Below are 13,000 nucleotides of genomic sequence, written 5' to 3' on the forward strand. Positions count from 1 at the left end.
CCAAGAACAATGTTTAGATTGGAATTTTAAATAAGGTAACTTTTGCAATGGTTTTTTAATTTTTGAGAGCCATTCCATAAGTTGTACTAAAACCTAAATCTATAAATTATAAGGAAAACTCAAACAAGTACCTTTTAATATCTAATAATTTATACTAATCAAAGAATAGAAAAATGGTCAAAAGGCATGCAGCAGAAAAAAAACATAGTGATGGGCAGAGATCTACGATTTTCAGTTCTAGCTTGTCAAGATCTAGGTTGTCAACTAGAATTTACAGGATATGGTGAGACTTTATATGTAAATGAAAATGATAATGGAGAATGACATTCAATAGTAGCAAATCAAATGTTAGTAAATTGTTCTCACTTCATATGACTTAGCTCTGTATTCCCGAGAATTGAGACTGGCAGTATTCTTTGGACGAATAACAGCAACGTATGCATCTTCTATGTTTTCTGGATTTCCCATTGCTTTATAAAACAAACAAACAAATCCCGTGAAAGACTAAAGGACATATGATCACTCAGAAAAACAATGTTTTAAAAAATGTTGATTTTTCTTAGAATATACATACTACCTAAAAGGCAAGCCAGAGGCGACTAACTTACCACCGAACTATTCAAAACCTTAGCTTATAATTTAAGATTTCCTTGTAGTCCTTTTTTCCTATTCTGTTAAAGATAAAATTTTTTTAATGGGAATACATACTTTCATAGGTCTTAACTGCGTAAGAATCTGCCTTTTGGACCTAAAAAAAAGTGATATGATTATAAAATGTCTTGTAAATAGTAAGTAAATAGTGACTTGAAATAGTGTTTCAGAATAATACACACTTATTTTCCATTAATTACACAAGTGAATGTTATGTTGTCAACAGTTTGGAAGCTGGAAATAGGTAGCTGCCATTGACACTCTCTCCAGAATATTTAGAAAGGAGAACTTTGATATTAGACATTTGGATAAGCTAAAGTATAGTTTATAATTTTCTTTGGAGGTGCCTATCACAGACTCAAAAACATATAGTCATTTGACAAAAGCTTTCTGATGATGACTTAAGAATATTTTCTACTTCCATTATTAATTCCCTAGATAATCCAAATATATATATATATACATACACACACATATACATATATATATATGTATATATATGCACTTTTTTTCCCAAACTGATTTTAAGTCTCCGCTGGGCAATTTCCAACAAGAAATTGAATTTCAAGCACTCTCTTGGTTGTTAAATAGTTCTATCTCCTCATTAAGCACTATTATTAATTTTTTTCATGGCTAGACTAAAATGCATCTCTGTATTGAATATATTGTATTTATCTTTTTTAAAAAAGCTTCCCATCATTTATATGCCAGCAAATTCCTAAAAGAACATCAAACAAGGAGTTTCTTTCCTGGCCATGTTGAGATGAACCTTCTTTAGTTTTTTAAAGCCCATTAGGCATTAAAATGATCTTATTTAACGAAGATTTAACGAAGCAACACAAAGAAGTAAATAATCCAAGAAAGAGAAAGATATGAGACCTAGAAAGCAGCATTGCTTGTTTTAAAAAAAGCACATAAGATCAGACTAAACACAGTTAATTCCACCAAACGGATGGAATGTTCTCTTCAGCAAGACCAAATGCGACCACATTCAGTTATTCCTTATTGTTCCAACTCTCAGAGAGAAAAAAAGAGATCATTTCCAAGAAAGGTTTTCGATGTCATTTGAGAGGAGATCAAAGAATTTATTCTGTCTTCTCAAGTGCAATTAATAAAGTTATTTTGGAACCTTTAATTCACTACCCTATATAATAATAATAAATACCTTATAATTGGAAAATTGCCTTAAAAAGAAATTCTTTTACAATCCAGTAACTTTTGGCATTTTAAGTAAACGTTAGCCTAAAAGAACCATTAAAATTATTGTCCAAAAATTTTATTATAAAAATTTTCACTGATTTAGATTCAGAGAAACTATAAACATTTCACCAGAGAAACTACATTAAAACATTAGGATTCAGACGTTTCATTTTGTGAAAAGTTCTGAGGACATATCATTTATTCTCACTCTATACCTCACAGAATTTTTTTCAGTTCAGTTTTTCTGTAAGATCATTCTTAAAACCCACCTCATGCAACAGAGCTTCCTACGTGAAAAGGATGAGGCCTTTTTCTTCTCAGAATTTCTATTTAGAAATTACTTTTTACTTCAGATTAACAATGGCTTCAAGATAAAACCTCACAAATTAGGAAATGTAGGGATGCCTCCTTGAAGATTGCAAGCCCCCAAAAGAAAGACATTGTATTGTGAATACATTGTATAACATACATGGCACAATTACAGAAATCTTTTTTTCTATTACACACCTAAAAGAGAATCAAGTAATTCTTAGTTTTCTAAACACAATTTAAAGCAAATCAATTCCTCTGCTGATCAACTCATGTTAAGAAAATGTCTACTAGCAAAATCCTTTAATTGTTAATACTCATCACTTCTCTAGAATATTTAGTATTGCACGGTACACTCAACTTTTAAAAGATAAGCAAATGTGATGTAATTAAAAAAAAGACATACCCATGAGGTCAAAAAAAAGATTTGTTTTTACAACATTTAATGTTAACATACCCCTAAAAGAACCTAAAAACTGATTTTTAAGAAATATTCATACTCGAATATTTGAAATATACATACTTTCAATGACATGAAACAAGGAAACAAAGGCTTAAGTTAGGAAAAGAATAAAAGCTAGTAATACATGAAGGCAAAACTGCTAAGGCGGAAACACATGCAAAGGGGTTGGAGGAGAGTAGCTTGAGCTAAAAATAATAGAGAAAGGTATAACTGAAGTTTGCAACATATTTAAACTGAGTTTTAAATAAGCGTTCAAGTGACTAACTATAGGAAATATGTGGCATTTTGTTAAATGGCTCATTCTACCCTGGAAAATGCTTAGGCATAAATGATAATATGCTGCCTAAGTAATGAGGTCTTACAAATATGTAGAAGTGGTTCTGAATTGGAGGTGGTACCTACCTGGGATCATTTTAAATTTGTAGGGGCATTTGTGGTTGTCACTATGACTGGGGGAGGGGAGGTATACAACTGGCATTTAGTCTCTACAGGGCAGATTTGTTTACAGTTTCTTTACTATGCTAGACAGTCCTGTTTAACAAAATGCCAATAATGTCTTTAATAAGAAACATTTGCTATATAGAGCACAGATGGACAAACTTAAAAAGCTTTTGCAATGGAGAAAAAGAGAAGATTCAGTATGTGAATATGAGTATCGTAAATTTAGTAAGCAGAAGTCAAAGCTGACAAGATTTACCAGTCTGCAAAGTACATGCTAATAAAAATTACCAACAATGATCAGAAAGTGTATCTTCATAAATAAAAACAAAAAAATGGAGCATTATCTTAGGCCTCTGTAAGATGTTCCTGAGACAGCACATGATCCCTCCTTCCTCTGTCCTTAAGCAATGTTTCTGAACGCTTTAAAACCCAAGCCAACTTTAAATAACCAAACCAAACCAAACAAACCTTACCATCCACATAGTTGAAAAGCACTGATAAAATGTATTTTCTTTTTATCCCCACCAGCCAAAATGATTTTAACAAGTTGTCCTTAAGTTTTTATTGTTTTCATTTTCTAAATATAGCATTTAATATATTTTTAAAATAATATGAATAGCTAACACCTATAGTGCTTACTATGTGCTAGACACTGTGCTAAGCGCTTTACATATATTAACTCATTTTATTCCCCCCAAAACCTGATGAAATAGGTATTATTATTGTTATCCCCATTTTACAGAAAAAAAAACTAAGGTAGACAGTGACTGTTACTTGCCCCTTCCCCATTTTCCTGGAATAATTCACTATTTTAAATCATTATGACATTAAAGAGAAGAGATAGCAACTAAATATCAGTAAGAATTCCCCTACAGAGATTTGTTGACCACAAAAATCTCACCCTTTTGCTACTCAAATTGGTTTCTGATAATAAAAGGAGAGGAAGTAATAATAAAGCAGAATAGAAAATAGCCATTGGTGCTACTTCTAACTCAGCTTGCTTTCTCCTTGTCCCTTCAACCAATCCTACCAATCTTCACTTATCAGTATCAACAAGCATCACCAATAATTTTCAAATGCTTTCTTTCTGTTGACATTCTATTCCGAAATTTAAGATATTTAATAATATTCAAATAGCTTTTGAAGGCAATTATACTAAATTTGGCCAATAAAGAAGGAACTAAGTAATATTAGAATTGGGAACCAAATGAATTCCTAAAGTGAACACCAGGTACATTCAATGAGGTTATTTGGGGGAGCAGGATTTCATCCGTAGTGTATCTAAACATGCTATACATCAGCTGCTACTGTAGTTCTACAACCCAATTCTAAGGGGGAACCAACTAATACATTAACAAGCGGTAAAGGAAAAAGATCATGGAATGAATTATTTGTTTTTATATTGTTACGAAGACATTTTTGAGTTTTTGTCACTTCCTCCAAATAAGACGAGAACATCAAAGCAGTTAAAAGACTGGAGATGCAGAGAGATGCATTTGCAAACAGAAACTGAAGACACATAAGATCTCCAAGAGAGTGAGAAGGGAATGGAGGCTAGGTCGTGAATCAGGCCAGCTGGATCAAAGACTGCCGGTGAAACTCAAAACAGCCTGGAGAAAAAGCAAAGAAAACAAGCCGAAAGCCTTGAAAGATGAAGAGAGGTGTAAAGAGGAGAGGTGAGCTGGAACGACAAGCTGTGGATCGCTTTCCCTGACATGACAAAAATAATCACTCTGCCTAGGAGGTTTTTCCCCCGCCACCACCCATCAAAGTGCACTACCGGAAAAGGACGTGCACGTCTCTTTGCTCAAAGAGCTGCCATGTAAAAAGTGGCTTTGGCTTCTTTGTAACTACTAGTAAGAAATAAACTCCTTGCCTGGAGAAACTAGATGAGATAGTTCAGCGTCCCACCTCTCGTTTTCTCTCGCTGCAGTATGGATCTTGTTCCTCCTCGTTTCCCCCAAGAAAACCGAGCGGTCTCACCCGTGCGGGCGGCCGAGCGCCTCCCGGGCCGCTACATTCAACTCACTGGGTGGGACAGTCACCTGGGGGGCGGGGGACCGTCATCGCTTTCTCATTCCTCCTTCCCTTCTCCTTCCCAGCGGCCGGGCCCAACTTCCTGTGACAGAAAAACCCACGGTTGCCACCAGAAGCCGCCCGGTGTGTTCGGCCGCGCTCCCCACCCCGCGCCTAGAGAGCTCAGGTCTCTGGCCTTGCAGAACCTCTTGTCCACCGCCTCTTTACTGTCCTTCTTCTCGCACCTCAGCACCATACACCCCTCACCCTCTCCCGAAACTAGGGGATTCCAGGTCTTCAAAGGCCTTAGATTTCCATCCCGCTGCTACCGGGGCGAGGAAATCGCTTCCGGGTTCACACCCCTAGCGGCCTCGCGGTTGGCGCCAGAAGAGCTTCCGGGTCGGCGGCCGAACTGCTGCCGTTCGTGCTGCTTCTCGCTGGGCTGCAGGCTGTCTGGGGCTGGTGGCGGACGTCTCGGGGACTGGGGTGGCAGCGGCGGGCGCGGCAGCGGCTCAGCCGGAGGCGGGGGAGGGGAGGAGGGAGGCCCGGGCTGCGCGCGCGCAAGGCTGGAGCATGAGCCGGACTTAACCGCGAGGCGGAGGCAAGAGCCACCGCCCCCTCTTCCCCTCCCCCGAGTGAGGCGGCGCGGCGGCCGGAGAGGGATGGGGGGCGCCCGCCCAGTCTGAGCCTCGCGGCGGGCGCCTCTGGCTCACGCAGCGCTCCCCGCGGCTTCCAGTGCGCACCCTCGGCCCCAGCAGCCTCTGCCCAGCGGGCGCACACGGGCCAGCGAGGAGGGGGCGTCCGCCCGGGTGGGTGGGGCAGGGAGGGTACCTCAGGTCACCGGCTCAGCGCAAGACACAGGGGCGGCCGCGACAGTGGGAGAACTGCAGAGCTGCGAGATCCACCCGACCCTTACCCTCAGCCCGGGAAGTAACTGTAAGTCTCAGCTTCGCCGTACGGGTCTGTTTGAGGCGGTCTCAATCCATTTTGGGCTCCGAGTTCAGCGCTGCCTAGTTCACACCCTCCTGGGTCTCCTACATATGTGCCTGCTTCCTCTTGTGGAGGATTGTCCGTCTGTTTGTCCCCATCCCCGAACAGGCAACATCCTCTGTCTGCCCCATGTGGCTTGTCTCCTGGCGAATTTGCAAGCCGCCGGGTCTCGCGTTCCATCCTCCCCATGTGGATGCATCTCCTTATCCCTCTGTCCTCAAAGGATCTGTGTCCTTCCTCTTTTTCTGTCTGTCCCTGGACCTCACAGCCTCCCCCGCCCATCCTTTGAGACTTGGAAAGCCACGGGTTCTGCTGATCTCGAGGGCTAGAGAGTCTTGAGCGGATGGATGAAAGTGCTCTGCAGGGCTGTGATGGGTGAGGATAGGTGCGGGTGGCTCTAGTGAACCTTTATGTTTGCAGCTTCTGCCACCAAAACAAAAGAATGGGCCGCTCCCCTGGACCTTCATTCATCTCTGTTCCTAATCGTGTATAAGCAGTTTTCTGTACGTTGCTGTTGTAGTCGCAGGAAATTGAAACTAAAACTGTAATTAAGCATCTCCTGGGGAGGTTTTGAGAATTAGTCTCACAAGCTCTATTCACACGGAATGGCATATTGAACAATCTTGTATTGAAATGAAGACCCATTCCAGAAGAGCTTTACTAAGAGATCTGAGAAATGAATGTGAAAACAAAAGTCTGATGTTTCAAATGTATTTTGGATACCTTTAGGTAAATTTTTAGGGTTTTGGATTTACATTTAACTCTTAATTTGCAAAGAGTGTGTGTGTATGATGTGCAAATCTTTGTATAGGAAGGTTTTGCTTTGTTAGTGGTTTAAAAAAACCCACTAAAGTGATTTTTAAAGATCGTGTCAGATTATATTTGATAAGGTATTATTTTAAATCCTTAATTCCAGAGAGACCTTTTTTACTCTTTTGGATGAACCACCTACAAATGTTAAACACTTTGATGCCTGTGACCTTCCTGCTTCTTAGTTAAAAAAAAAAAAACAATAAATTAACTGAGTATCTTCAATGTGCACTTCCAGATTTTAGGCATTTTTTCTCATTAAAATTTGGTTTGGTTTGGTTTTTAAACTGCCACTGTAGAACTTTCCAGAAATTAGATTAAACAATAACTGTAATGCTGTCAGTGACTGGACAGTAGCTCTTACATGCCTTCCGTACATTTGATACTTTTCAAGGCACTATAGAAAGCAAGTGATGGTTTAAAAATAATTTTACTCTGTGTATTGCAGGTTCTTTGTTATTATTGTAAACTATTCTGTAATGTAGACTGGTAGTTTTGGTTATTTTTTTCCTGAAACCAAAAACATTGTCATTTTGTTAAGAAAGTTGGATGTGTTTAATGAAGATTTTTTTTTGTTTTCAAAACCTCCTTCCAGCAGTTGATTTGGGGCTATTATTTGATGTGTAACTTCACACTCTTCAGAGATTTTAGTTTGAAGTAGCCTCAGGAGATGTAGCTCCAGCTGTCTCTTGGAAATGTACTATACTGGCTTGGAGAAGCCAAACACTATACAGAGTTGAGTGTATTATTAAGGATATGGTTTTTCCTTTTCGTAAAATTGATCCGTTTCCAAATAAGAGTGGGGTGCTGTAGTGAGGTGATGGAGGTAGGCTGGGGAAGATAGGACTATGTTTTCGTATTGCACTTTCTCCTTTGCCCACTGCACTGATAATTTTGGGTTTTCAGTATGAAAGAGTTCTGAAACTGTCCTGACTATGCGGTAAGTGTGGGCTCTAACAGGTGGGAGAGAAGTTTTGTTAGCTACTCTTTTGTACTCTTATAGTACTGCCCACTTTTTTTGAATTTAATTATTTTATAGAGGTCACCTTGGCTTATAACATTGTGTAATGTCAGGTGTACATTATTAGATGTCAGTTTCTGTAAAGAATGTATTGTGCTCACCACTAATAGTCTAGTTTTTATCCATCACCATACATATGTACCCCATTACCCCTTTTGCCCTCCCCTGCACCCCCTTCTGCTGTGGTAACCACTAATCTGTTCTCCTTATTCATGTGTTTGTTTATCTTCCACATATGAGTGAAATCATATGGTCTTTGTCTTTCTCTGTCTGGTTTATTTTGCTTAGCGTAATACCCTCAAGGTCCATCCATGTTGTTGCAAATGCACTGCCCACTTTTGAGGGTGTTGATTTTCTTTCTTTCCTCTTTCTTTTCTGAGGTGTGCATTGAACTTGTGAAAGTGAAATATGTGTACTTACAACTTGTAGGTAAAAGTTCAAGCTAATTTTTATATATAAATACTTGGAAGAACTATGAATTAAGTTTTTTTGATTCTCCTTGAATGGAAGTTAGAAAAAGGTTCCTCAGTGCTTTAGGTACTTTTCTTCTCTTTGAGGATGCACATGACATTTATTTAGGTGAAATTTAAAAATATTTCTCTCTAATATTAGACTTTATATATGACACATTTGTCCACACATATTTGAGAGTGCCTCAGTCGTTATTAAAAACACCAGTCTCAGGGGAGTTTCTGTGCCTGGTTCTAAAAGTGCTTAGGTCTTTTATTTCCTTTCTCAAAGTGAGTTGCTTAGGGAATAGTAATTTTTGGACTCTAAGTTTACTTTTCAGACAACCTTAGACTACCTCTTTTTTTTCTTTTTCAGGTAACTGACTTTTATCCTCACCTCATTTCACTAAACCTTTATTGAATGCCTACTGTGTGTGCCAGGCATTGTGTTAGATTCTGGGACTGCAAGGATAAATAAGTTAAGATTGCTTTCCTCGTTGAATTCTCCAGTCTAGATATTTGACTGTGATTCTATCCATCTGCCTTTCTAGACATCTCTAATAGGTTTTTAAGTCACTTGATCACTTTTTAGCGTTGTTTCACATCCTTTCTTTTTTTTTTTTTTAAAGATTTTATTTATTTATTCCCCCCCCCACCAAAGCCCCAGTAGACAGTTGTATGTCATAGCTGCACATCCTTCTAGTTGCTGTATGTGGGACGCGGCCTCAGCATGGCCGGAGAAGCGGTGCGTCGGTGCGCGCCCGGGATCCGAACCCGGGCCGCCAGCAGCGGAGCGCGCACACTTAACCGCTAAGCCACGGGGCCGGCCCACATCCTTTCTATAAGAATAAACACAATAAATGCCGTTTATTGAGTGCTTAATTTCTGCTAGCCACCATGCTAAGTGCTTTATATACATTATCTCATTTAATTCTTAGAACAGTCCTAAGAAGTATTTTATCTTCTTTTAAAAACCATACAGATTCTAGTTTACAGTAATGCTGAAGGTTGTTTCACTTGTAATATGCTAGAAAAGATTTGACCTTCAGATTTTTCCGTAAAGAGAAGAAATTGTAACATAGTTATAACAGTTTTTGTTTTGTTTTGTTTTTTGTGAGGAAGATCAGCCCTGTGCTAACATCTGCCAATCCTCTTCTTTTTTTGCTGAGGAAGACTGGCCCTGGGCTAACATCCTGTCCATCTTCCTCCGATTTATATGGGATGCCGCCACAGCATGGCTTGACAAGCGGTGCGTTGGTGCATGCCGGGATCCAAACCAGCAAACCCCGGGCCGCCGCAGTGGAGCACACCCACTTAACCGCTTGCGCCACCAGGCCGGCCCCTATACAGTTTTTAATTCTCTAATAATGCTTTGAATAGAAAGATTCTAATTTTGTAAGGTATTAGTATGTTTTGTTTTCTGAAGCAGATAAATTATATCCTATCCAAATGTAATTTTCGGTTGTGTTTAAACCTTTGAAAAGGCAATTCTGAAGTTCATTATGGTTAACTGTGACATAGATCTTCAGGCATGTATAACTTTTTTTTCTTCTGATTCAGCAATGGGACCAAGAGCCTATGAAATATACTTAAAAATGTATATATTCTCTGGGAAGGAAAGAGTATTGAGTTATATGAAATCTATTCAGCTTTTTAAAATTTTGAATTAAATTTTGACAAGTATCTAATGCCTTGGAGAGTTTTGGTTTCGGCAATGAAAATGTATTCCTTCAGATTTAAAAATGATGTTACTCATCTATTAGGATATATGCTTTATCGGCAATTTGATATGGTTCAATCTAATCATTTTCAGACCCTGTCACATTTTTTTAAAAATGATCTTCCACTGTCGACTCTTTTCGCCAAAAGCCTCATTTGTAAACATTTTATTCTGGGTTTTACCAAAAACTGTCAGCAGTTTGCCATTCTTTAGGGTAACCCCTTTTGCTACTGGTTGCACACTCGTCTGTTTTTAGGACTGTAGAGCAGATAATTATTCCTCCTCCAAGTTCCCAAGAAAGGCAGTCCTTGATATTTTGCTGTCCTCAGTCTGACATAGATATTTTAACTTGACATAGACAGTTTTTCCTTTTCAGTATAACAGAATCTTGGTACTCAGGTCACTGTGTTTTCTGATTGGAACAATATTGGGGGTAGAATTCCTGTTCAAGGACATAACAGTGACTAAACTATAAATGCGTTAGGTGCTGGGACCACAAAGATGAGTAAGTCAACATTTCTTTCCTCACTGAACTGTAAAATGCCTATTTAAAATCCGTGAAGAGATGGGAAAGTTGATTTGAAAACATTGAGGTACTCTTCTCCAAATAGGCATAAAAACATTGCCCTCCTTGTTAAATGTATCCCCTCAGAGTATTGTAAAGGAAGATACGTAAATAAGCATATTAAACCAGGGTTTTCATTCTACTTCTTGGCCTTAGACGATAGCTGATTATCATCTGCTCTAGCACTAGATGTTCTATATCACATATTTATTTCAGATTTTAAAAAATTATTTTGGGGGCCGGCTCGTGGCTTAGCAGTTAAGTGTGCGCGCTCCGCTACTGGCGGCCCGGGTTCAGAACCCAGGCGCCCACCGACGCACTGCTTCTCCGGCCATGCTGAGGCCGCGTCCCACATACAGCAACTAGCAGGATGTGCAACTATGACATACAGCTATCTACTGGGGCTTTGGGGGAAAAAAAAAGGAGGAGGATTGGCAATAGATGTTAGCTCAGAGCCCGTCTTCCTCAGTAAAGAGAGGAGGATTAGCATGGATGTTAGCTCAGGGCTCATCTTCCTCACACACACACAAAAAAAATTATTTTGAAATAATTTCATATTTAGAGAAAAGATGCCAGACCAGTACAAAGAACTCTCATATTTCCTTTACTTAGATTATACCATTGTTGATATTTTACTGCATTTCTTCCATTGCCTGCCCTCTCTCTTTCTGTCTCCATACGTACATTACGTATGTGTGTGTGTGTGTGTGTGTATAAATACTTGCAGTTTTATCCATTATAGTCTTATTCTGAACCTTTTGGAGCAAGCTGCAGAAGTGGTGTCCCATCACCCATAAAGACTATAGTGTCTGTGTCTCAAAAACAAAGCACTCTCTCATATAACCAGCATATAACCGTCCAAATCATAAAATAAGCATTGGTATAAATGCTACTATCTAGTTCATTGACTATCCCAACAATCTCTCTTTCTTTTCTGGTTCAGGATCCTATCCAGGAATACATGTTGTATTTAGTTGTCATGTCTCTTCAGACTTCTTCAGCCTCATTTTTCCCTGTCTTTCATGGCCTTGACAGTTTTAGAAAGTATGGACCCCACACTCTATAGGATGACCCTCATCCTAGATCCATGCGTTACTTCCTCATGACTCCCATCAGGTCGTGCATTCCTGGCAGGAATACCGCAGAAGTGGGGCTGTGCTCTTCTCAATGCATTGCATCCAGAGGCGTATGGTGTCAAATCATGCTGCTGCTGGTGATTAACACCTTGATCATATTGATGTCCTTTTGTGTTTGATCAGTATTTGTGGAGAGGTATTCCAAAATTATGCCAGCATCCTGTTTCTTGTCAAATCTCCACTCACTAGCCTTAGTATGAGTGTCAGTGATGACTCCCACCTGAATTAACCACTGTTATGATAATTTTGAAATGATATTTCTCTGTTTCTCTTATTCCTTCTACATTTATTAGTTGGTATTTTATTGTAAGGTGGAACTTCCCTTCTCCCCCATTTATTTATTTGTTTATTAAATCAGTAAGGACTTATGGATTTCAATTTTATTTAATGTGTTGTGATTTGTTTCTATTATTATTATTTATTTTGTTGTTTAAATTGTCCCCAATTTAGCCAGTGGGAGCCCCTTTAAGCTGGCTCTAATGCCTATTTACGACGCTCCCATCTCATTCATTGTGCCTTTCTGGCAGAACATGCTGTTCCTGGTTCATCTTGTACTTTGCCTGGTCTAGCCCTGGAATCAACCATTTCTCCCAGGAGCGCTGTTTGATTTTTGTTGTTGTTGTTTGTTTTTGTAAAAGATGGTCTTTAAAAACAAAGATTTAGGGGCTTAGTGTGCTCATTGCTACTGGGATGTCATTGCTTATGGGAACTAGGAAATATATGAGTATGTGAGTATGGTTTATATACACACACATAATACACATGTATTAATACTCATATACATCCATTTCTATACCTAGGTGTACATATTATAAAACCATAAATTTGTTCCTAAACTTCCAATTCCAGTCCAATACCCCAGGGTTCTTTCTAGCCTTCTCCCTTTCCATGTTTATAAATACCTTCTCTGGCAATAAGATACTTGGCTTCACATTAGCCTCAATATAGTTATCATTTGCCCATTTGTTTTATTTACTTCCTCAGTGTGTTACCATTCTCCCTGCCTTGTAGACTTTCTTCTTCCTATATCTCCCTCTACCACCGTGCATTGCTGACTGCTGGGCCTGCTGGCCTGTGCCTCTTTGTGGATCCATAGCTCTGTTCAACTCCCTATCCCCACGCGACACCCCGTTATCCTCGCCTCTGAGCCTGTTGGCTCACACCTCTGCTGACCTTCCTAACATGGCCTCAGTACCCTGCATCCTCAGCCAGCATGCTGACTGCTTTGC

General features: G+C 39.4%; 2 protein-coding genes across 6 annotated transcripts in view; one reads left to right on the forward strand and one right to left on the reverse strand.

Moving 5' to 3' along the window:
• KRIT1 (KRIT1 ankyrin repeat containing) overlaps positions 1 to 5,545 on the reverse strand; it is a 37,945-nt gene extending 32,400 nt beyond the window's left edge. The window contains exons 1-3 of one of the 3 annotated variants that reach the window (XM_058525454.1): positions 5,326 to 5,545; positions 4,941 to 5,183; positions 367 to 470 (exon numbers count right to left, since the gene is read on the reverse strand). In XM_058525454.1, the coding sequence (XP_058381437.1) occupies positions 367 to 468 (102 nt within the window). In that variant the 5' untranslated portion in view covers positions 469 to 470; positions 4,941 to 5,183; positions 5,326 to 5,545. Of the gene's footprint in view, positions 1 to 366; positions 471 to 2,120; positions 2,260 to 4,940 lie in introns of all 3 variants that reach the window. The other 2 variants (XM_058525447.1, XM_058525441.1) reach the window with 2 other exon arrangements.
• Positions 5,546 to 5,938: 393 nt separating this feature from the next.
• The window catches only part of ANKIB1 (ankyrin repeat and IBR domain containing 1), a 143,219-nt gene continuing 136,157 nt past the window's right edge, over positions 5,939 to 13,000 (forward strand). For 2 of the 3 annotated variants that reach the window (XM_058525421.1, XM_058525426.1), the window contains exon 1: positions 5,950 to 6,016. The gene's annotated coding sequence lies outside the window, so the exon portion shown is untranslated. Of the gene's footprint in view, positions 6,017 to 13,000 lie in introns of all 3 variants that reach the window. The other variant, XM_058525430.1, reaches the window with a different exon arrangement.

The sequence above is a fragment of the Diceros bicornis genome, chromosome 3 (assembly GCF_020826845.1).
Source record: "Diceros bicornis minor isolate mBicDic1 chromosome 3, mDicBic1.mat.cur, whole genome shotgun sequence".
Taxonomy (NCBI): Eukaryota; Metazoa; Chordata; class Mammalia; order Perissodactyla; family Rhinocerotidae; genus Diceros; species Diceros bicornis.